The sequence below is a fragment of the Saimiri boliviensis genome, chromosome 16 (assembly GCF_048565385.1).
Source record: "Saimiri boliviensis isolate mSaiBol1 chromosome 16, mSaiBol1.pri, whole genome shotgun sequence".
In the NCBI taxonomy this organism is placed as follows: domain Eukaryota; kingdom Metazoa; phylum Chordata; class Mammalia; order Primates; family Cebidae; genus Saimiri; species Saimiri boliviensis.
Genome location: NC_133464.1, coordinates 15,627,473 through 15,650,899, shown reverse-complemented (window position 1 = coordinate 15,650,899; position 23,427 = coordinate 15,627,473). Strand labels below are relative to the sequence as shown.

At 41.9% G+C, this 23,427-nt stretch overlaps 1 protein-coding gene across 2 annotated transcripts in view; it reads left to right on the top strand.

The window, feature by feature from the left end:
* Window positions 1-12,075, top strand: part of IPO5 (importin 5) — a 70,014-nt gene extending 57,939 nt beyond the window's left edge. For both annotated transcript variants that reach the window (XM_074387524.1, XM_039473116.2), the window contains 8 exons: window positions 1,765-1,937; window positions 3,621-3,732; window positions 3,822-3,877; window positions 4,801-4,923; window positions 6,058-6,277; window positions 7,166-7,394; window positions 8,806-8,947; window positions 9,535-12,075. In XM_074387524.1, coding sequence (XP_074243625.1) covers window positions 1,765-1,937; window positions 3,621-3,732; window positions 3,822-3,877; window positions 4,801-4,923; window positions 6,058-6,277; window positions 7,166-7,394; window positions 8,806-8,947; window positions 9,535-9,621 — 1,142 coding nt within the window. In that variant the 3' untranslated portion in view covers window positions 9,622-12,075. The remainder of the gene's footprint in view (window positions 1-1,764; window positions 1,938-3,620; window positions 3,733-3,821; window positions 3,878-4,800; window positions 4,924-6,057; window positions 6,278-7,165; window positions 7,395-8,805; window positions 8,948-9,534) is intronic.
* Window positions 12,076-23,427: the final 11,352 nt, after the last annotated feature.

Below are 23,427 nucleotides of genomic sequence, written 5' to 3'. Positions count from 1 at the left end.
TCACCTTGTTGACCAGGATGGTCTCGATGTCTTAACCTCGTGATCCACCCACCTCGGCCTCCCAAAGTGCTGGGATTACAGGCTTGAGCGACTGCACCCGGCCAACTTTTTTTTTTTCTTAAAGAAATGATGTCTCACTCTCGTCACCTGGGCTGGAGTGCAGTGGTGTGATCAGGGCTAACTGAAGTCACATCTCCCAAGTAGCTGGGACCCAGGTGCATACACTGTGCCCAGATCGATTTTTTTGTAGAGACAAGGTCACCCTATGTTGCCCAGGATAGTCTCCTGGGCTCAAGCAGTCCTCCTGCCTTGGCCCTGAAAAGTTCTGTGATTATAGGTGTGAGCCACTGTGCCCAGCAAGACCTATCTTTTTTTTTGAAACAGAGTCTCGCTCTGTCTTCCAGGCTGGAGTGCAGTGGCACGGTCTTGGCTCATTGCACCTCTGCCTTCTGGGTTTAAGCAATTCTGCCTCAGCCTCCTGAGTAGCTGGGATTACAGGCACCTGCTACCATGCCCGGCTAATTTACCAAAGAGACGGGGATTTCACGATGTTGGCCAGGCAGGTATCAAACTCCTGACCTTCTGATCTGCCCGCCTTGGCCCCTCAAAGTGCTGGGATTACAGGTGTGAGCCGCCATGCCTGGCTGGCAAGACCTGTCTTAATAGATTAGAGATCCACTGATAGTCAACTTTCTGTAGCATTGAGAATTCTGCATTTCAAATGTGAATAGCACCTTTGGGGAGAAACACTGCATTCTTTTTTTTTTTTTTTTTTGAGACAGAATCTCACTCTGTCGCCCAGGCTGGAGTACAGTGGTGCGATCTCGGCTCACTGTAACCTCCACCTCCCAAGTTCAAGTAAATGATTCTCCTCCTCAGCCTCCTGAGTAGCTGTTATCACAGGTTTGTGCCACCATGCCTAACTAATTTATTTATTTATTTATTTTAAGTAGAGACAGACTTTCACCATGTTGGCTAGGCTGGTCTCGAACTCCTGACCTCAGGTGATATACCCACATCTGTATTCCAGTGTTTTGCTTCTCAACATCGTGATAGTTATAGTTAATATTTTCCAGTACATTTTTATGGCTTTACACACAAGAGAGTGGTAGAGCCCAGACACAAACCCAGATCTGACTCCAGAGCCCCTTCGTCATCATTCCTCTTACATACGTATCCTGGAGTGGCGTCCTCTACCTGAGACAGCTTTTACCCAACAAACAGTTATTTCCCAGGATGCCAGAGGACAAAGCGGAGTTGCTTGTAAGAGGAATCAAGACCTTATTTTATAAATGACATTAGATAGGGAAAGGCAATTTAGTCTTTATTGAAAACTGAAAAGGCCAGCATAGGAAGAGGGTCCTCGGTAGGTTTTTTTCAGGAACATGATTCAGTTGCATTTAATAGAAACATGCACTACCTAAGGTTTTGAGGTAGGTACACCTTGAGGCCTGCTAATGGTCATGGGTCCTTTCATAGTCGTTTTTGTGTTTTGGTTTACATTTGAGCAGTAGGCAGCCCTTAACTGCTGCTGGACTCAATTCCTGCCACTGTTATATGTAACAGAGGAGACAGAAGGTATGTCTTGTGGGCAGGGGAGACTTGTGTTTTTATACATGCTTCATATTTAACACAAGCTCTTAGATAGCTGCAGTTGCCTAGTACTCCTATTAGTGCAATGAACATGAACCCTTTAACATTTAAGCAAAATAATTAACAGTCTTTTGAGGTTCCTTAGTGATTGCATTTCCTTAACAATGAAACGTGTTCGAGTGGCAGCGGCAGAATCCATGCCTCTTCTCCTGGAGTGTGCAAGAGTCCGTGGTCCTGAATATCTCACACAGATGTGGCATTTTATGTGTGATGCTCTAATTAAGGCCATTGGTACAGAACCAGATTCAGATGTCCTCTCAGAAATAATGCATTCTTTTGCAAAGGTGAATATTTTTCTCTTAAAGAATATATATATGGTTGTATGTTCATTCATTAGTCTTGCTGAAAGTTAAAGAATTTTGAGACAGTTTTGCTCTGTCACTCAGGCTGGCATGCAGTGGTGCAATCTCAGCTCACTGCAACCTCCGCCTCCTGGGTTCAAGCAATTCTCATGCCTCAGCCTTCAAAGTAGCTAGGATTACAGAGGTGCACCACCATACGTGGCTACTTTTTGTATTTTTAATAGAGACGGGGTTTCACGGTGTTGCCCAGGCTGGTCTCAAACTCCTGGCCTAAAGTGATCTGCGTTGGCCTTCCAAAGTGTTAGGATAAGCCAGATAAATTTTTATATGCTGTGATATATGATTTTTTAAAAAATAAAAATGTTACATATATTATTTTAATATTTTGATACTATTATGTTTCTTTAAAAAAGGGTAAATTTACCCTGGAAGGGCGGTATAGGTAGAGGCAATGCTACGGGCAGCAACATGAAGCATGCATTCTTTGGAAAAAGAGCAGAAACTGAATACTCTAGTATTTCGGTCTTGAATAGTTTCTGTCATTGTGTACTGAATAATCCAACTTGCAGAAGCTTGAATTTCATCTCCAGTTTCTGTTCTTTCCGTTTGCCTAAGTTCCCCTCTTTTTTGTATTTGTGGGTTTTTTTGTTTTTTGTTTTATTTTGTTTTGGGACGGAGTCTTGTTCTGTTGCCCACGCCGAAGTTCAGTGGCGTGACCTGCAACCTCTGCCTACCCGGTTCAAGTGATTCTCCTGCCTCAGCCTTCTGAGTAGCTGGGACTATAGGCGCATGCCACCAAGCCCAGCTAATTTTTTGTATTTTTACTAGAGACATGGTTTTACTGTGTTAGCCAGGATAGTCTCTCTCTCCTGACCTCGTGATCCACCCACCTCAGCCTCCTAAAGGGCTGGGATTACGGGCGTGAGCCGCTGTGCCCGTTTGTGTTTTTGTTTTTGTTTTTTTTCATTGCCCCATCTCTTTATTCTGCTGTTGAAATAGCCTCACTTGGTCTTCTCCCAGTGTCTCCTCTCCTTTCCTCTCAGTTCATTCTCCTTTCCTCCAGCACTACCTTGCTCTTCATTGAGCCACTTCATTTCTTATACAGTGTCACTCCCATTTTGCACAACTCTAGTTTGCTCCAGTCTTGGTTTCAGATTTAAAATTTCTTAGCATCTTTATGTGGCCTTATTTACACTTCTGCAATTTAGAATTTCTTCTCTTTTTCCAAAGCGTGCTTCCATACCTTTGCCTGTATTATTTCTTCTACCTCTAGTGCCCTTTCTTCAGTGTTCTCTTTGTACGTTGTGTGTACCGAGTATGGATATAGCAGTTGTGTTCCTTAGGAGCGTGTGTGTGTGTGTGTGTGTGTGTGTGCGCGCGTGTGTGCGCGTGTGTGTGCGTGTGTTCCATTTTTGAATCCTCAGTACCTAGCATAATGCCTGGGTCCTAGGTATGCTTAGTAATGTTTAAAAGAAAATACTTTTTCTAACTCCACTCTCTAAAATGCTGTCATTCTAACAAATGCACAGTAAGCATATGTAAGTAATTAATCTTCCAGGATACTGGAAGTGTGTTCATTTTTCCATAAGATTTTTAGTGGAGTTTAACTTTGGACTCTAAACACCCCTAATCTTATGGGTTGCTTTCTTTCCTCACCCTCATTAGTGCATTGAAGTAATGGGAGATGGATGCCTTAATAATGAACACTTTGAAGAACTGGGTGGTATATTGAAAGCAAAGCTTGAAGAACATTTTAAAAATCAAGAATTACGACAAGGTAAGTTTTCCATCCATGCTTTTGTTTCTGAATATAATCCTTGACCATTTTGGTGATCATTTAAAAACATTTATTTGGGTGTGTTTTAGTTAAAAGACAAGATGAAGACTATGATGAACAGGTTGAAGAGTCACTACAAGATGAGGTAAATTATTCCCTTTGGAACTTATTTACGTGACCACTTACATCAGAAAGACTTGTAAATGCCTCAGTTTCTAATTAATTTGACTTGTCATTCTGATGTAATTATCAGTCTTTAGCAGAGGAATTTGATGTATTTCATCTCTTAATTTATGAATAAGTAATTTGAAATTAAACTAATAGGTCTTTTCGTGCCATGTGCATTTGGTTTTAATACCTCAGTTGTCAAAACACCTTGAGGTTTGCATAGTTCATTTACATACTGCTCACAACAACCATTTGATTTTGTGGTGCTTTCACTATTTTAAAGATGAATAACCTAAAATTCCAATGTTAAATGATTGCCCACAGTCACACTGTTGACAATCTGGGGCCTTTTTCACCATGTTACTTAGTTCTCTCATCAAACCACCTAGGACTGTCAGGCTATTTCGTTGTGTGTTCAGAGGCCAGAAGCTCATATGTGGCCACTTGGTGAGCCAGTGCTGACTTGTAGGTAGTACCAATTCCCGAAGGTGCTCACAAGCTTGTAGGCCTAAGTTGCTACTGACAACAAGACCCCAGACTCCCCACCATCCCACCCTGAAATGAGGTTTATTCTGCTGAAAACAAAAAGTAAAATAGTAAAAACTCCTTTGTTTCAGAATGTAGAAATTAGAGACAATTTTTCAACCCATCTATCTTAAGTATGTTCCAAGGAAAATCTTTGCAGTGAGCACAGTTCTTGCTACACACCTTTGATTAGAGACGTGATACTCACCCTTGAAGGTTATTCCAGTCTCCAGATTCTTGATTTGCCCTTAAGACAGGAATGAAAAATTTATTTTCTGCTTTTTTAAGGTTTTTACAAATGTTACTATTGATATTAAAAAACATACTTTTTAATCGATATGGATGTGTGTGTTTATGTGTGTGTATGTTTTTTAGGATGAAAATGATGTTTATATTCTGACCAAAGTGTCAGATATTTTACACTCAATATTCAGTAGCTACAAGGAAAAGGTGTTACCGTGGTTTGAACAGCTGCTTCCATTAATTGTCAACCTCATTGTAAGTGTTACCTCTCTTAATAGTTGTTTTAGATAGTTAACCTGGAATTCTTTCATTGCAGCATAAAATCTAATGCTTGAAGTTAAAATGGGTCTCAGAAATGATTGTTTCCATTGTACATCTTTGATTTTATCAAATTGATTTCATTGCTCTGGATATTTTCTCATTTATTATATGTTTGAAGATTTCAAACTTGGTTCCCCATAGGCCAATTCAGTTCTAACACGTCTGAAAGACATACAAGTGATTTTTTTTTTTTTCATTATATCAGGTTATCTGTGCCCTCTTAAATTAATAAAAGGAAACAGAATGATTACTTCTTTTTTAGTGGACTGTACATAATTAATTTATTTTTGTTATATGCTACCAGCAATCATGGATTGTCGATAATGGGCATATATATATACACATATATATTTTCCCTATCTCATATATTTGATTTTTTAAATGTTTTATGGACTTATTTTAAAGCAGTTTTAGATTCACAACCAAATTGAACAGGAGGTACAGAGCTTTCTCATGGTCCTCTGCCCCTTGGCATGCATGGCCTCAGCACCACTGACGCCCTGCAGCACAGCAGTAGATACACGTGTTTCCATTTGTGGACCTACATCAACACATCATTTAATGGTCTATGTGTATGCAGTTCTTTAAAAATATAAATTAGCAGCTATCTCAGATGTTTGGAATTTTTTCTTTTTGGCTTTCAATTTTGCATTTTATTGTATTTAGTAGTGCATTACATTTTTTAAAAGATTCAAGCACACATGACTTAGCTTGTTGAATAAATGCTATAAGTTCTTTGCAGCTTTTATTATTACGATTTTTTTTAATGTAACATTACCATTGTCTTTTTTTACAAAGTAAATTTATATACAGTGCTGCCACTGTCAGTTCTTCTGTGTGTTAGTGAACACATGGTGGCACGTGCCTGTAATCCCAGCTAACATATCACACAAATCTTTGTATTTGAAATATCGTTGGTCACAAGAAGTGGTTGTTACTGTGTTTTCTTTTTTTTTTCTTTTGCCTATATCAGGAATATCAATGTAAGCAGATAGTCTATTGTGAATATTTCTTTACGTTCTTTATGTACACCAGTATTTGAAGCTTAAAAGAGCATCTCTTTTGTAGTGTCCACATAGACCATGGCCAGACAGACAATGGGGATTATGCATCTTTGATGATGTCATAGAGCACTGTAGTCCAGCCTCATTTAAATATGCAGAATATTTCTTAAGACCAATGCTCCAATATGTATGTGATAACAGCCCAGAAGTCAGGCAAGCAGCTGCATATGGCCTGGGAGTCATGGCACAGTATGGTGGAGATAATTATCGCCCTTTTTGTACAGGTACCTTTGTTTATTCGGTTACATGCATTTCATTCCAGACATCCTGTTTATCCCTGACTTACTCTGTTTACCACACTCCCAAACATTATTTGCCTATTTCTGCTGTAGTCTATTTTCAAACATCTCATTTGTAGCATTTAGGATTTTAGATGACAAAGGGATGATTTATTCTCATAGAATCAAAGACTTCCCCACCCCAGCCTCCCAGGGTACATTTCTCTTTGGGTTTTGGTGATATACCACAGCCTCAGCATAAGACTTTTAAAACTTATTGGGGAATGGCCTGGCGCAGTGGCTCAAGCCTGTAATCCCAGCACTTTGGGAGGCCGAGGCGGGTGGATCACGAGGTCGAGAGATCGAGACCATCCTGGTCAACATGGTGAAACCCCGTCTCTACTAAAAAATACAAAAACTTAGCTGGGCATGATGGCACGTGCCTGTAATCCCAGCTACTCAGGAGGCTGAGGCAGGAGAATTGCTTGAACCCAGGAGGTGGAGGTTGCGGTGAGCCGAGATCGTGCCGTTGCACTCCAGCCTGGGTAACAAGAGCGAAACTCCATCTCAAAAAAAAAAAAAAAAAAAAACACACAACTTATTGGGGAATATAGTTAGGTTAGGCAGCTTTTAAAGCCCTCGGGTGATGTGGTGAGTACTGTTAATCTGGAGGCTACTCATCTCTCTGGGTCTCTAAGTTGGTAGAGTACTAGTGCTTCTGTCTGTGCTGAGGCAGTCTCCCCTTTGTTACCATTCTGTAATGATGTAGCCAAGAAGACAGCACTTCCGTTAATATTTCTTCACCATAACATCTGGACCAAATACAAAAATATGTATGTTCATTTGCATGAAAATGTGAGGTTTTAGCTGAACTTTTTCTAATGCTTATTTTAGAAGCACTTCCCCTGCTGGTAAGAGTTATTCAGTCTGCTGATTCTAAGACCAAAGAAAATGTCAATGCTACCGAGAACTGCATCTCAGCAGTAGGGAAAATCATGAAGTTCAAGCCTGACTGCGTAAACGTTGACGAGGTGCTGCCACACTGGTTGTCTTGGCTTCCACTACATGAAGATAAAGAAGAAGCTGTTCAGACTTTCAATTATCTGTGTGACCTGATTGAAAGGTAAGAAAGCAGATTGTGACCTTATTTCCTTCCCCTCCACAGTGCTTCCTGGTTTTTCTTGCCTAACCTCAGTCTTTCAAAGTTGAACCACATGATCTCTGAACAGTCCTCAGTTGTATAGGCTTATAATAGTGCTGTCTTTATATATTATATTAAGAAACCATATCACAGTTAACATTGCCCTTGTAAGAAAGTCTAATTTTGAGTTATTCTTTGTGAAATTAGATTCAACAGATGAGACACTTTATTCATTTACTTTTAAATTTGTTTTGGTAGTGACAAGGTCTTACCTGTTTTGCTCAGGCAGTTCTCAAACTTGGCCTCAAGAGATCCTCCCACATTGGCCTCCCAAAGTGCTGGGATTACAGGCATGAGCCCCCACACCGGCCTAATGGCATGTTGTTTGGTGTCTGTTTTTCTAAGTCCAAGTTCCCCCTAAATATCAGTCAGATCTAGGCTCTGTTGCTATTAATTACTGTTTTTAGTTTATGCATAAATTCAAGGGCTACAACCACTGGAGTTTGTAGCAGTAGTCTGACAGGCACAGTCTTCGTGTCTGTTTAAGTTCATGTAAAAAATGTGTTTGAGTCGTCCCACGGAGCACATCATTGAGGAACGCAACAACCAGCCTGCAGACACCACGCATCTTACCTGCTCCTGCGTCTGAAATGACCAGGTTTTAACCATGCTATTTGATCATCTCCCTTGGAAACAACTACTCTGAAATTCTCTTAGTGACAAACACTAGAATTCTTAAATTCACTGTTAGATTTTTTCCTGTTAAACTTGCCTGAGTTTATTTCCCAGCTTATTTTTTATTTATTTATTTTATTTTATTTATTTTTTTGGTATTACCTCTTTTTTTTTTTTTATTTTATTATTGCATTTTAGGTTTTGGGGTACATGTGAAGAACATGCAAGATTGTTGCATAGGTACACACATGGCAGTGTGGTTTGCTGCCTTCCTTCCCCTCACCTGTATCTGTCATTTCTCCCCATGCTACCTCTTCCCACCTCCCCACCTCCCCCATTTCCCCCCTCCCAGCTTATTCTTGAAATGTTTATATAATCCTTTTGAACTTCAGATTTTAGAAACATTTTGTAGTAGCAAAATAAAATTTGTGTTAAACTGTTATTCTTAGTAATACAGTACTTTTTTTTTTTTTTAATACATCACGTATTCTTTATAAAGGATTTAGAACATTCTGTTGTTTGGAACTTAAAACAATCCTAAGAGATAAGCCCAGTATTTTTTTTTTTCTAATTCGTATAGGAAGAAACTCAAGAGCTCATATGTAAAATTGGCTGGTTTTCTTCCTACTCAATTTAAAAGGCCATTGATTTTAGTGAACACATAATCGTATTTCTCCTTATAAATTTCACTTACAAAGGTTTTCTTCCGTTTTGTCAGTAATCATCCAATTGTTCTTGGCCCAAACAATACCAATCTGCCCAAAATATTCAGTATAATTGCGGAAGGAGAAATGCACGAGGCAATTAAACACGAAGATCCTTGTGCCAAGCGTCTGGCCAATGTCGTCCGCCAAGTACAGGTAAGCTGATTTGGTTAAATTGGGGAAGGGATGATAAAGCCTTTTTTCCCTTTATATTCCTCTGAGAGAAGAAACTAGAAATCTAATGAGCTAAGGAAATTTTATTTTTATAGTCTCTTGCCTCCAAGCCTTAAGTGGATTATACCTAATGTAATCTATCCATGTGTTCTTACTATTTATTAGAATTAAAACCTTCATCTTGGGACATTTTGAGCCTACCAGCTGGTGCTTCACACAAGCTTATTATGTGTAGTTTTTCTGCCTTTCTGAAGGGAAAAAAACAAGATTTAATAATAACTTGTCACCCGCCAAAAAACTTTAAATGATTTTTTACTTCCTAAATTCGTGTGGTACATGAGTTACTTTAAGATGTTATCTGCTTAGTGTGGCTTTATCGATGCAAAAATAAAGAAAACTTACTGTAAATGAAGTGAACTTTAATTGCTTTTACAATGATATTCATCAAATTAAGCTACCTAGGGAGAAGGTATGTTGGCATTATTACAGTCTACCTATGATGATGATTAAAATCCTTCCGAATGAGCATTTCACCATGTCTAAGTCTGTGAAAATATTTCTTTCCCTAGACTTCTGGAGGACTGTGGACTGAGTGCATAGCACAGCTCAGTCCTGAGCAGCAGGCCGCCATTCAGGAGCTCCTGAACTCTGCGTGAAGGGCCTTAATGTCACCCACCAGAAAACTAACTCCAAATAAACGTTTACCCTTTTGTTTAGGTTTCTTTGTTTTGTTTTTGAGCAAAAGAGATCGATAGTGTTGTGTGTAGGCCATTCTTCTGAAGAGCCAGGAGCAGGAAGAGCAGCGCTGTGTTGCAGAACGGAGTTTCCACGGATTTCTACCAGACCACTGAAGGTGCTCCTGGGAAGCCCTGCGGTAGCATTCAAGAGTATTTTTCTATTGGTATAACCCACCTGCCTGAAGGGGAAGGAGAGATAAAATTAATTTTTCTCGTTAGACATAAGGAAATTTAAAAAACAGCTTTAAGAACAGTTACTCAGCGTAGGTGTGTGTTCACACAAATTGCTCTACACCCAGTGTTCTTTGTTAATTGGAGTGCGAGTCTTTCTGTAGGGTAGAAAGAAGCCACTACCCAGCAAACCAGTAGACCCAAAAGTTGGAAAAAAAAAAAAAAAAAAAGATGACATAAAACAAGCATGAAGATGGCATATTTGATGTCACTTTGGTTCTTTTTCCTGGAAGGCTTATACAGTGACTCAGTTGGGAAGCTTTCCAGCTTCCAGCCCTTGAATGTGAAGTGTCATTGGCATGCCTGGCAGTAGTCTCTGATTCACTCCTCAATAAACAACATTGAATGCAAAAGAGGCTTGTGTAAAAACTCAGTACTGTCTGTCTTGGATTCATTTCATGTTTTTAATATGAGAATGATCTAATATTTTTTTAAAGTGATAGCTATCAGTAATAGCTAAGTGTTTTTTCCCCTAATATTTTCCTTGTGCAATTCAGACTTAAGCATCGAGTGTTTACCATCTTCCACTCTAAGCTAAGTTATGATACCTATTCCATTCACAATTGGTGTCCTTTTTAAGGTTTGCAAATTTCAATCAATTTTTTTTTAAAGCTAGGATTGTTCTGATTAGCTCAAAAATATTTGGCTTAGTATTTCCATTGCAATGTATAATTGCTGTAGAGCCACACACAACTTTTGAACTTTTAATTATAAGTATTACGGCTAAAGATATTTACTGAAAATTTCAGTAAAATGTGTGAATGTTTTTTTCTTTATGTATTAACCTCATAGCAGTAAATGACTTGCTGTTGTTTAATTTTTCTAAAGCGTCTTAATAGACTTCTGTTGAAAACTTCAGTGTTAACATTTTTATAGTTTGTACTAAATTTAACCGTGATATGAAAATGAATTTTATGCATAGATCAGAATTTTAAATTAAAGGTTTTTTCTTTAAATGGTTCGTATTACTTTATTAAAACTAAATCTGAAATGGAATAGAAAATAGAATGGATTACATATAGATGGTTTATTTGTTAGCAGAAGCCCTTCACATATATTTTCAGTTTGCAGCACAACAAAATTAGCCTGGAGGCTTCAGAATCTAGCAGAACAACAAAGTAAATGACTTCACCTGTGCAATCCTTGCTTTCAGTAGATAAAAGCAAGGGGCTCTTATGTGTGTGGTAATATTTGGAGCTTTATAGCCTGTACTCCTGTGGGAGAAAAAATGGGAATTGGAGTCAAAAATGTGTCAAGACAACCCCTTTCTGCTTTCTTAAGTAGCATCTGAAAAGCCAATTCATGTACTGATGTTGGTCAGCTAGAGCAATGTAGGTTTTGTTTATTTAAATTACTACTACAGTTTAGATTGCTACTACACCTGCAGAAAAGAAACGTGTTAAAAACATGGCACACCTGCAGAAGTTCAGATGACAATACGGTCAGAAGATGTTTTTTGAGAGAACCTAGTGGTTTGCTGGGCACTATGCTAAGCACTTTGGGAGCAAGAACCCCCTGCCTTCCCGTCTAAATACTAGTGGGATTGTCAGAAGATATACTTAAAGCAAGGCTTTAAGTGCTCTGATAGATGCAGACTGGCACATCCTCCTTGCTACAAGCAGAAAAACGAAGTAATTGGAGTTGAATCAAGGTAATAGGGAAGGTTGGTAGTAAATGCTGTTACTGTGACATGATGCTGAAATCCAGAGCTCAGAACTAACTGTAAGATGTACCATGAACGAACAGTTCCTTGAAATGACCTGGAGAAACATTTTTAATACCTCATTCTGTCTATGCAAGATGAAAATTCGTGTTCTTTCTTGGCTTTTATACCAAATTTAGGGGCCTTGCATGTCAGCAAGTGATGATATATTGTTTATAAATGCAAGCTATTTCTGGAGGGGAGAAATGTGTGTGGCTCTTACATTTTCTGGGAATTTTGTAACAAAGAAGTTACATGCACAAGTGTTAGAGACTTTTGGCATAACTCTTTTTTTACATGCTGTATCTTTAAAGAAAAGTAAAACTGTCTTAGAGCTAATTTGACACTTCTGTAATGAGAGGCAACCTTATCATAACTCTGGAGTTGCAGTTTGACAGAACCATCAGTAAAGACATAAGCAAATAAATGTTCTTGGTGCACCTGGTCTCATAATAAATAAGCGGGTGTGGGGGGGAATGGGGGGCAAACTTACAGTCTTGCAAGCATTATGTTTTTATGACCTAATATTTTGAGTAGTTGCCTATTTAAGCAACTCTAAAAGCTAAGGAGCTAGCTAAATGTTTTACTTAATAACTGCTTCATTCTGCCTAGGAGTATTGTTGCGTCAGTTTCCAGTGTTGCACAGAAATCACTGCAGGCAAGGTGCGGTGACTCACGCCTGTAATCCCAGCACTTTGGGAGGCTGAGGCAAGCAGATCACCTGAGATCTAGTTTGAGACCAGCCTGGCCAACATTGGTAAAACCCTGTCTCTTCTAAAAATACAAAAAGTAGCCAGGTGTGGTGACGGGCACCTGTAATCCCAGCTACTCGGGAGGCTGAGACAAGGAGAAGCCCTTGAACCTGGGAGGCAGAGGTTGCAGTGAATCAAGATTGTGCCACTGCACTCCAGCCTGGGCAACTGGGTGAGACTCCATCTCAAAAAAAAAAAAAAAAGGCCACTTTGCTTCTCTTAACCTTCTTTGTCACAAAAGATTTATAGCCAAAACCTGGCATGTTTGCTATTCCTAAACAGATTTTCTTTCTCAGCCCTAAAAGTATGGGCACCACTATTTTAGAAGAAAGTTAATGACTCGCAAGGTATGCATGTCACACTTGAGAGGAGGGGGCTTGGATATGTATTTCTGGCACTTGGAACTTGTGACGGGAGATGCTGGGGAGCAGGGGTTAATTCTAACAACATCTTGCCCTAGACTTGCACCCTTTTTCTCCCACACAGCTGTAATCCTTACAGTGTCTGCCAGACAATGACAATATTTGATGTGATTATTTCTTTTTTCTTTTTCTTTTGAGATAGAGTTTCAATCTTGCTGCCCAGGCTGGAGTACAGTGGCACGATCCTGGCTAACCGCAACCTTCACCTCCCGGGTTCAAGCAATTCTTCTGCCTCAGTCTCCTGAGTAGCTGGGATTATAGGCGCACACCACCATGTCCGGCTAATTTTTATATTTTTAGTAGAAACAGGGTTACACCATGTTGGTCAGGCTGGTCTTGAACTCCTGACTTCATAATCCGCCCACCTCAGCCTCCCAAAGTTCTGGGATTACAGGCGTGAGCCACCGTGCCCAGCCTGGTGTAATTATTCTTATGTACTTATTATATTTGAAAGGATGAATACAATTTAAAGATAGATTGTAGCTAAACTATACCCTTCCCAAAATGAGTCAAAAAGTGGTACAACATTTTTTTGTAAAACATTACAAAAATTATTTTTCAAAATTCCACCAAGGCAGCAGAGTGTAATTCTGAAATTTGTTCTTTCATGATGATCGATTATCATTTCTGTCCTCTTGACTAGCATTCAGATTGTAATGGAAACCAGAATACTATGAATCAGAAATCAGTTTCCCTATTTCCCTGGAAGTTTTGTAGCAGATGGGTAGAAAATGTAAGGGTTTGAATCAGCTTGACAACTTGCTCCTGTGATCTTAAGGTATACCTTGAAAGATCATGGTGCTGTATGGTTAAGACCAGAGGTTGGCAAACGTGTTCTCTAAGTTGTAGATGGTAAATATTTTAGCACTCCTCACCAAACAAGTTTTGTGTTTGCAAGCTATAGGGGTCTCTCGCAAACTGCTTAGCCATTGCAGCATAAAAGCCATGGGCCATAGTAGACAAATGGGTTTGGCTGTATCCCACTGAAACTTGACAAAGACAAGCTGGCCATAGTTGCCGGCCTCTGAATAAAATCACTGCGTCAGTTAAAAAATCCCAGTCTCATGTACTCAGTTTGCCTAACCTCTGTGTGCCTTAGTTTCCTTCTCTGTAAAACGGGAATGATAATAGTACATACCTTATAGAGGATTGAAATGGATTTAGAAGCCAGGCATATTAAGCATTGGCTATTAGAATTACCTAAGCTGTGTTAATATTTCCAGACAATTTCAGCAAACTTTCTTTTTGAGACGGAATCTCACTCTGTGACCAGACTGGAATGCAGTGACGCAATCTCAGCTCACTGCGGCCTCTGCCTCCCGAGTTCAAGAGATTTTCCTGCCTCATCCTCCTGAGTAGCTGGGACTACAGGCACATGCCACCACGCCCAGCTAATTTTTTGTATTTTTGGTATAGGCAGGGTTTCACCATGTTGGCCCGGATGGTCTTGATCTCTTGACCTCGTGATCTGCCTGCCTTGGCCTCCCAAAGTGCTGGGATTACAGGCATGAGCCACCGTGCCCAGCCACAGACTCTTTTTTCCTCCAAGTTCTGTAATCAGCCTTGGCATTGGGAGAAAGCCTAGAAAGTTGTGGAAAATATTGGGAAACTACAAAGTCTAGTGAAGTTATGCCATAAACATGGTGTGCGTGGACTAATTTTACTTTTTTGACATTGATTCTGGTGTTTGAAGCTGCCTGATCTGCATGAGACATGGCCCTGAATGCTCTGATTGTCTCAACTGGAGCTCCACCCTAAAAAAACAGCCATTTGTCCCTGTCTGGAGAAGACATGCAGACAGACTGCTGCAAGAGCTAGTTTATTCTGTATACTGAACTGTAGATCCTCAGGGACTTTTGCCCCCATGCTGACATTAATCTGGCATCTATGTAGGATGAGATCATTGTTGAGGCCATTGTACAGGAGTGGACAGCTGGAAAGCTTTGCGCCCTGGGGTCACACTTCCTGCCCCCACAGCTTCCTAACTGGCCCCTTGTAGGAGCTCCTTCATCTCTTATGTAAAACCAAGTTACCGGGTACCACACAGGCTTGTAAGGCTTAATACATGTAGAAAGCACCTAGAGCAGTGCCTAGCATTGGTAGAGTTGCTATTTTGAGTACACATTTGAAGAGATGGAAGTACATTTGGATAGCATTTGTTTTTGCTAGTGTCAACCTAGAAGAGCATCTCTGATAAGAAAAGATGTATATTTGGAAGTAGAGCATTACGATGGGAATGTGCATGCCATCATAGAGTGCATTCAGGGAGATCAAGGAAGAAAAAGGTTTTCGTGAAGTTTTTTGGTTTGGGTAGGGTTTTTGTTTTTTTTTTTGGTTTTGTTTACTTTTGTGATGACGGAGTCTCCCCTGTGCTACCCAGACTGGTCTTGAACTCCTGGGCTCAAGCAGTCTTCCTGCTTCAGCTTCCCAAAGTGCCAAGATTATAGGCAAGAAGAGAACAGTTTATAAAGGAAGACATGAGGATTACATCGTTGTTTTGAGATTATTGTCCCTGACTGCACAGGTTGGTAACAAGGGTGATGCCCGTCACGGTTGGCAAGCAGTTGGATATATGCTTGCAGAAGTATTTTTGAAGTGAGGTTGCAATGGCCTTTGTGCAAGGCTGTGATTTTTGTGGTCTTTGTTAATCATGCATACAGACGTGAGAACCCTCTCTCTCTGACCTTTTCCAGCTCTGTTTGTCCAGGTATTCTTCACATGGACTCTTTTCTCTCTCTCTTTTTTTTTTCCAGACAGAGTCTTGCTCTGTCACCCAGTCGAGTGCAGTGGCACAATCTCAGCTCACTGTAAACTCCACCTCCCAGGTTCAAGTGATCCTCCTGCCTCAGCCCCTCTAATAGCTGGGATTACAGGCATGTGCCACCACACCCCGGCTAATTTTTGTATTTTTAGTAGAGACAGGGTTTCACTATGTTGGCCAGGCTGATCTCAAACTCCTGACCTCAGGTGATCCATCTGCCTCGGCCTCCCAAAGTGCCAGGATTATAGGCGTGAGCCACTGCACCCAGCCTAGTGACTCCATTTTGACTCTGACCATTTTCAAACTAGTAACCTATGGCATAAAACATGGAAACCATGGAAAATGGAAGTATTTGCTAACCAAGAATTTGATTTGAGTTTTGTTAAGCTGTGTGACCAAAACTATGTTAGGCTTGCATGATAAGGGGCTGAGTGAAACACATGGTCTCAGCTACAGGGGACATGTAAGTAAGGAACAGTAAAGGGTGCACTGGGTGTATGTATAAAGAAATCCACTTAACACTGCAAATAGGATGTGCATTGAGCTGCCTCAATTTCGGCATCATAGCAATCGACACCAGAGATAAAAATATTCACGCTCCTGGTCATTAAGAAATCCCTCCCCAGGTGAGGCATTTTCCAGCCTTGCTACTCTCAACTGGGGGGTGTTCTTCCGCTGCTGCAGAGGTGACCCAGAGTGGGACATTTGTGACCAGGGAGGTCACCATATGTGCTCCCTTGGAAGGTGAGGGAGCCAGACAGGCAAACAGGAAACTTCGGTCTCCCAAACTTAAACCCAACCCCAGATGCTTCCTAGTGGCAGTATTGCTATGAGATAGTCCCCTTTCAACTAACTGACAATTGGGTTGGCAATGAAGAAAGAACCTGCCAAATTATTTGTAGCCATTTAGAAAGTTGGCCTCCACCCCCAAAGCAGTTACTGTCTTGTTTCATCCAGATTCCTAGAAAGCTAATGGGATGTGTGGTCTTTTTGGTGTGTCTGTTTTGGTCCCAGCAGTGTGCTGCTGCTGCTGCTGATGTTGCTTAATCTCACACTCCTGGATTTTCTCAAACCTTCTCTGATTCAGAGATTAACTGACATGTTTTATCTAGTTTTAAGAATTTAGCCATTGAGGCCAGCCACAGTGGCTTACACCTATAATCCCAGCACTTTGGGAAGCTGAGGTAGGTGGATCTCTTGAGCCCAGGAGTTCAAGACCAGCCTAGGCAACATGGAGAAACCCCATCTCTACTAAAAATACAAAAAAATAGCCAGGCATGGTGGTTCAAGTGTGTAGTTCCAGCTACTTGGGAGGCTGAGGTGGGAGGATAGCTTGAGCCTCGGCTCAAGTCTGAAGCTGCAGTAAGCCATGATTGCGTCACTGCACTCCAGCCTGGGTGACAGTGAGACGGTGTCTTTAAAAGAAAAAAAAGCCATTGGCATAAAGCCCCTTTTGAACAGAAAATACTGAAAGTGAAAATATTTAAACACAGTTAGGACCCTATTGCATTTTCTTTTTTTTTTTTTTTTGAGACGGAGTTTCCCTCTTGTTACCCAGGCTGGAGTGCAGTGTAGTGCGATCTCGGCTCACCACAACCTCTGCCTCCTGGATTCAGGCAATTCTCCTGCCTCAGCCTCCTGATTACGCCACCACGCCCAGCTTATTTTTGTATTTTTAGTAGAGACAGGGTTTCACCATGTTGACCAGGATGGTCTCGATCTCTTGACCTGGTGATCCACCTGCCTCGGCCTCCCAAAGTGCCGGGATTACAGGCGTGAGCCACCACGCCTGGTCCCCACATTTTCTAATTTAAAAAAAAAAAAAAAATGTATAGTTTACTACTAAAGGGTTAAAGAAGACAGTTGTGTTTCAAGAAAAATGCAGCCCATCACTATCTTGAGTGTTCTCCAGTTGGTTCTCACGGGGAAAGGCTGCCACTAGTACAATGATCAATAGCCAAAAGGCAAAGGCGTACATTATAGCTGATATTTCAAGAAGCGTAAAAATACGAAACAGCACTGTGGAGACTGACGACGTGCAGAGGCGCTGACTGCGGTCCGGTCTCGAGTGCAGTGACGCGCCAGCGGCAATGGCAGAGCATCCCAAGGCGGCCTGGTGGAGGATCTGAGGATGCCCCAAAGTTGGTTGTTTCACAGAATGGATTGCCTCTTGCTCCTGGGATAAGATCCTCAAGAGTCTTGGGACTGTATCTTCGGCTACAATCATCTGTCAAGTAACACCAGCAGCATGGTGAGTGAGGGACCGGCACTGGCCTTCAGGGCGGCCACTCGCCCAAAGCTGCTGCCTTCCCCTAGCAATTTGCCCATGCAATGGGAAATACCGAGAGGCTATTCCCAGAAGCAGGACTGATTACATCCCCTGTCATCCAACTCATTACTTAAACCCTCTCCCTCCCAAAGTCTCCAACAGACTTCTGCCGGATGAAGGAGCCTGCATCCACAGGCTTCCTGCTGCTTCCAGAGCTGCTGCCTTGGTTTAGGTAAGGCGCTGTTTTTCCTAATCCTTGCTTGTGCTTTATGGCAAATTGTTTTCCTCAGGCCTGTTTCCTTCACAAACACACTATCCTAACAACACCGACTTCGGCAAGCGAGGAATATAGACGAGAATGCATTCTTTGTAAATAATGTCTTCTGGGTGTGCCTCTGCTTTTCTCTGCTGTGTGTTTGGTGGAGGGTGCTGGTGAGAATTAAATGGTGCTCAGGACAGCACCTGCTCAGCCCTGGCAGTGGCTACAGTGACAGCTATGCTCAGACCCCGGGGACCAGCCCCCCAGTCATTTGAACATTCTATAAAGCCAAGCAAGATTGAGAACTTGCTGGAAATCTGAGCTTCCTGCTTCTAAACTCATCTGAAACTTTGGCAGGAAATATTGCAACCTCTTGAGAGCAGATGAGAAAAGATTTCTCAAACCTACTGGCAGGGGTGTATAGAGAAAGAATGTGTCTTCCTTTTCCTTTCACATTATAAACTATAGGGGTATTCTCTCTCTCTCTCTCTCTCTCTCTCTCTCTCTCTCTCATTACTTTGTTACCCAGGCAACTCTAAAACTGCTGGCCTCAAGAGATCCTCCTGCCTTGGCCTCCCAAAGTGCTGGGATTACAGGTGTGAGCCACCACACCTGGCTAGTTTGTGGGGTTTTAAAAAAAAAAAAAAATTGTTTTACTTTTTTGCATGATAGGCCACCTGTACATAGTTCAAAATTCAAGACTTATAAAACATTATTATTCAGTGAAGTTTCTCCCCACCCTTATTCTTCAGCTGTCTCCGCCCAGCTTCCTCCTCTTGTCAACAAACTTTATCCAGACAGAACCTTTTCGCTTAATGTAATTCATAACCTTCTTCTGGAAGGAAATTAATGAAATGCCTACATGTCTTTCTGATGGGTAGGAACTATTCTAAAAGACCATCTGCCCACCTGGTTAACACAACCTGGATTCTTTAGCCAGACAGACATTATGTAAGTCAACAATGGTTAACTACATTTGTTTTTTGCCTCTAAAATATCTCTGCTACAAAAGAAATCTTTGAAATTGGTGCCTTTATGGTAAATTTATAACACTCCATAACTAAATTATCTGAAAAGGTTTTTATTTTAAACATCCTCCCCAGAAGGAAAGATGATCAATTCTTATCTATCGTTCAAGGGTTATAAATATTCAGGAGGCTTTTCAGAATAAAAGTTAAATCATTTTAGCTGGGAATTCTCAAAATTTAACCCTGCTAAAGATGAAGGTTAAAGATCTTTTGCCCTTTTTAATAAATGATAGCCTAGTATGCTCAGTGCTGGTTATCATCAAAATGTTAAAAATAGCATCACCATACTGAGTGAGAACCTGATTTCATCTTAAACTAAGTGGCATCGGGCTACGTCTCCTTTATTACAGTTGAGCATATGAAGCTCTATTCTCACTGGGGAGCATAGTTTCAAGTATATATATATATTTTCTTTTAATTATCATAACAATCACTTGTTTTTTAAAATTTAATAACATTGCTCTGTTTTTAACATTTATTTTATGGTTGCCTTCTATTTATGACAAATGGGTTGGGCTCGGTGGCTCATCCCTGCAGTCCTAGCACTTTGGGGGGCTGAGGTGGCAGAATTGCTTGAGCCCAGGGGTTCCGGGCTGCAGTGAGCTGTGATTATACCAATGCACTCCAGCCTGGGGGACAGAGTGAGACTCTCTCTCCAAGACAAAAACAAAACAAATACCAGGTTTTATTTGTAGTAATTTAAAATTTTCTCTTTAAACACTTCAAAAAAAAATGTCAGTTGATTTTTTTAAAATTTTTTATTTGTTTGTTGTTGTTGTTGTTTTGTTGTTGTTGTTGTTTTGAGATGGAGTCTTGTTCTGTCACCAGGCTGGAGTGCAATGGCATGATCTCAGCTCACTGCAAACTCCGCCTCCCGGGTTCAAGCAATTCTCCTACTTCAAGCCTCCCGTGTAGCTGGGACTACAGGCACGCACCACCACACCAAGCTAATTTTTGTATTTTTAGTAGAGATGGCATTTCGCCATGTTGACCTTGAGAATGGTCTCAATCTCTTGCCCTCATGATCCGCCTGCCTTAGCCTCCCCAAAATGCAGGGATTACAGGCGTGAGCCATCACACCCAGCTTTCTTGTTGTTCTAAGCTGACAAGCCTGCTTAAACATCACAGGAAGCTCAAAAATATCAGTTAAATATGTCTCCTATAACAGGGTCTTGGAAACAACATAGAAAAGAAATTTGCCATTTGTTTACAACTGGAGTTCAGGCCCCTGCAGAAATGGTGATGACCCTGTGGGCATAGAACCCAGAGAGTGGGGGAGGGAGTGTGGGTGTTTGCCCAGCAGCAAAGCATGGGTACTAGAGGAAGAAAGTTCTGGTTTCTGCGCTAGATTCAGCCTCATCCCCCAGCCCCACTCTGACCCCCTGTTAAGAAGATATTCATGAGTGGCCAGGTGCGGGGACTCATGCCTGTAATCCCAGCACTTTGGGAGGATGAGGCAGGCAGATCACCTGAGGTCAGGACTTCAAGACCAGACTGGCCAACATGGGGAAACTGCGTCTCTACTGAAAATACAAAATTATCTGGGCGTAGTGGCGCATGCCTGTAGTCCCAGCTACTTGGGAGGCAGGGGAATCACTTGAACCTGGGAGGTGGAGGTTGCAGTGAGCCGAGATTGCACCATTGCACTCTAGCCTGGGCAACAAGAGCAAACCTCCATCTAAAAAAACAAAATAGTTATGAGTAAAGGTGATTAGCTCTATAACGTTCTATGTGGCCCTTTCTAAGTGTGTAGGACAGAAGAAGGGCAAAGCGTTCCTCTTTCTGCCAGAGACAGGTGAGCTCAGATCCAGAGGTGGTGACAAGTTGCACCAGGTAGCAGCAACAAGAACCCACACAGGCCTTCCCCTCTAGTCATGTCCCTGGCTGCGGACGGGTCAGTGTTGGGGGCCTGTCAGTGCCATTCAGGCCATAGGAAGCACATGGCAGGAGCTGGGGCAATTGTTACTATGAAGAGGAAAGAACTTTCAACAGCGCAGCTGCTCCCGTTGCCTGTTTGGAAGAGAATGACAGCAGCAGGTGGTGGAAGACGGAAGGGAAATGAGTTCCAGGTAGCTAGGGGGCCACTCTCAACTTCCCCTACCTGCAGCCACCCTAAACAGCCAAGAGCAGGGAGGGCTCAGGGCTGTCACTGAACCGGTGAATGGCTTCGAGCCAGCTGACCTATGAACTGAAATGGTGACGTTAACTAGGACTACAGGGGCTGCAGCGGGTACAGTTGTCTTCCACCAGTTTCCCTGAAATTTTGTGTGTGTGTGTGCACAAAATACGAAACTAGGTTTAACTTTCTACTATAGTCAAGTGTAGGATTCAGTGGCATTGATTACATTCACAATGCTGTGCAGCCATCACCCCGCTCTGTCTGCAGAACTTCATCATCCCAAACTGAATCGTGGTACCCGTGAAACCACTCCCCAGCCCCAGTCCCTGGCAACGCCCCTTCTACTCTGACTCCATGAATGTGACTTCTCTAAGTTCCTCTTCAGTGGACTCGCACAGGACGTGTCCTTTTTGTGTCTGGCCGCTTTCACCTAGCAAGATCCCATGGTGTGACGTGTGCCAGCATTTCCCTCCTTCTCGGCTCAGTCATAGTCCATTGTGAGTAGTCCTACTTGTCACTGACCATGTGGGTTGTTGCTGCTTACTGGCCTATCTTTTGTTTTGTTTTGTCTTTCTGAGATAGAGTCCTTTGTCACCCAGGCTGGAGTGTAGCAGCACCATCTCGGCTCACTGCAACCCCCACCTCCCAAGTTCAAGTGATTCTCCTGCCTCAGCCTCCCAAGTAGCTGGGATTACAGGTGCATGCCACCATGCCCGGCTAATTTTTTATATTTTTAGTAGAGGCGAGGTTTCACCATGTTGGTCAGGCTGGTCTTAAACTTCTGACCTCAGGTGATCCACCCACCTTGGCCACCCAAAGTGCTGGGATTACAGGCGTGAGCCACTGCGCCCGGCCCCAGCCTGAATTTGAATTGCATGTATATTCTCTATCAACTGTGTGGATTTGCAAAAAGGACTTATCATCATTTTCCGCCTCTGTTCACTCATTGGGAAATGGGGAAACGCCTCCTTGGCATTGTTGCTGGGAGCATTGAGCACAGGCGGGAATGCAGAAGGCCTGGAAAGCACGGGCAGACACCTTGTGCTGTCCTGGGCCCGGAGTGGGCCTGCCCGGCCCTTGTAACTTACATCTCCATTGCCTTAAGAAAAGGAGAGTTTCGCAGTTTCTAAAAATTAACATCTATGGTGTCTACTAAATTCTTTTATCTCAGAACAAAAATGTAGCAGATAGTTTGATAGCGTACAGAGTAAAATAATAAAATGGAATTTGTGGTGACTGATTTATATTAAAATTACCCCGAAACCTAAGAATATTATATTCAAAAGTTTTGCTCTTTTATCTGAAAATAATGCAAAATGTGTTTTTTGTGATATATTTTAAGGATTCATCATCACTGAATTATGCTACAGGAAAGGTAATTGTTACCTCACAAAATGAGTATGTGGAAAATCTTATTACTGGGTTGTTGTTGTTTTTCATAATTCAGAAGATCAATAGTTTGCATTCTGAGCAGCTTATGTGTGGTTTTCATATTCTATTTTGGATGGCCTTTTTGGTTATTAAAAAATGTGTCTCTCTGACGGGGCATGGTGGCTCATGCCTGTAATCCCAGCACTTTGGGAGGCTGAGGTGGGCAGATCACTTGAGGCCAGGAGATCGAGACCATTCTGGCCAACATGGTGAAACCCTGTCTCTACTAAAATATAAAAAAATTAGTCAGGTGTGGTGGCATGCCCCTGTAGTCCCAGTTACTTGGGAGGCTGAGAGGGGAATCACTTGAACCCAGAGGTAGAGGTTGCAGTGAGCTGAGATTGCACCACTGCACTCCAGGCCATTGACAGAGCAAGATTCTGTCTCAAAAAAAAAATAATAATAATGTCTCTCTGGCCAGGCATGGTGGCTTATGCCTGTAATCCTAGCACTTTGGGAGGCCAAGGTGGGCAGATCACTTGAGGCCAGGAGTTTGAAACCAGCCTGGCCAGCATGGCGAAATCCCATCTCTACCAAAAATACAAAAATTAGCCGGGTGTGGTGGTAATCCCAGCTACTCAGGAGACTGAGGCAGGAAGAATCACTCGAACCCCAGGAAGTGGAGGTTGCAGTGAGCCAAGATCGTGTCACTGTACTCCAGCCTGGGCAACAGAGCAAGATCCTGTCTCAAAAATAAATAAATAAGTGTCTTTCTGGAGAACCCTGAGAACCTTGAGGGGGCAGCAGAGGA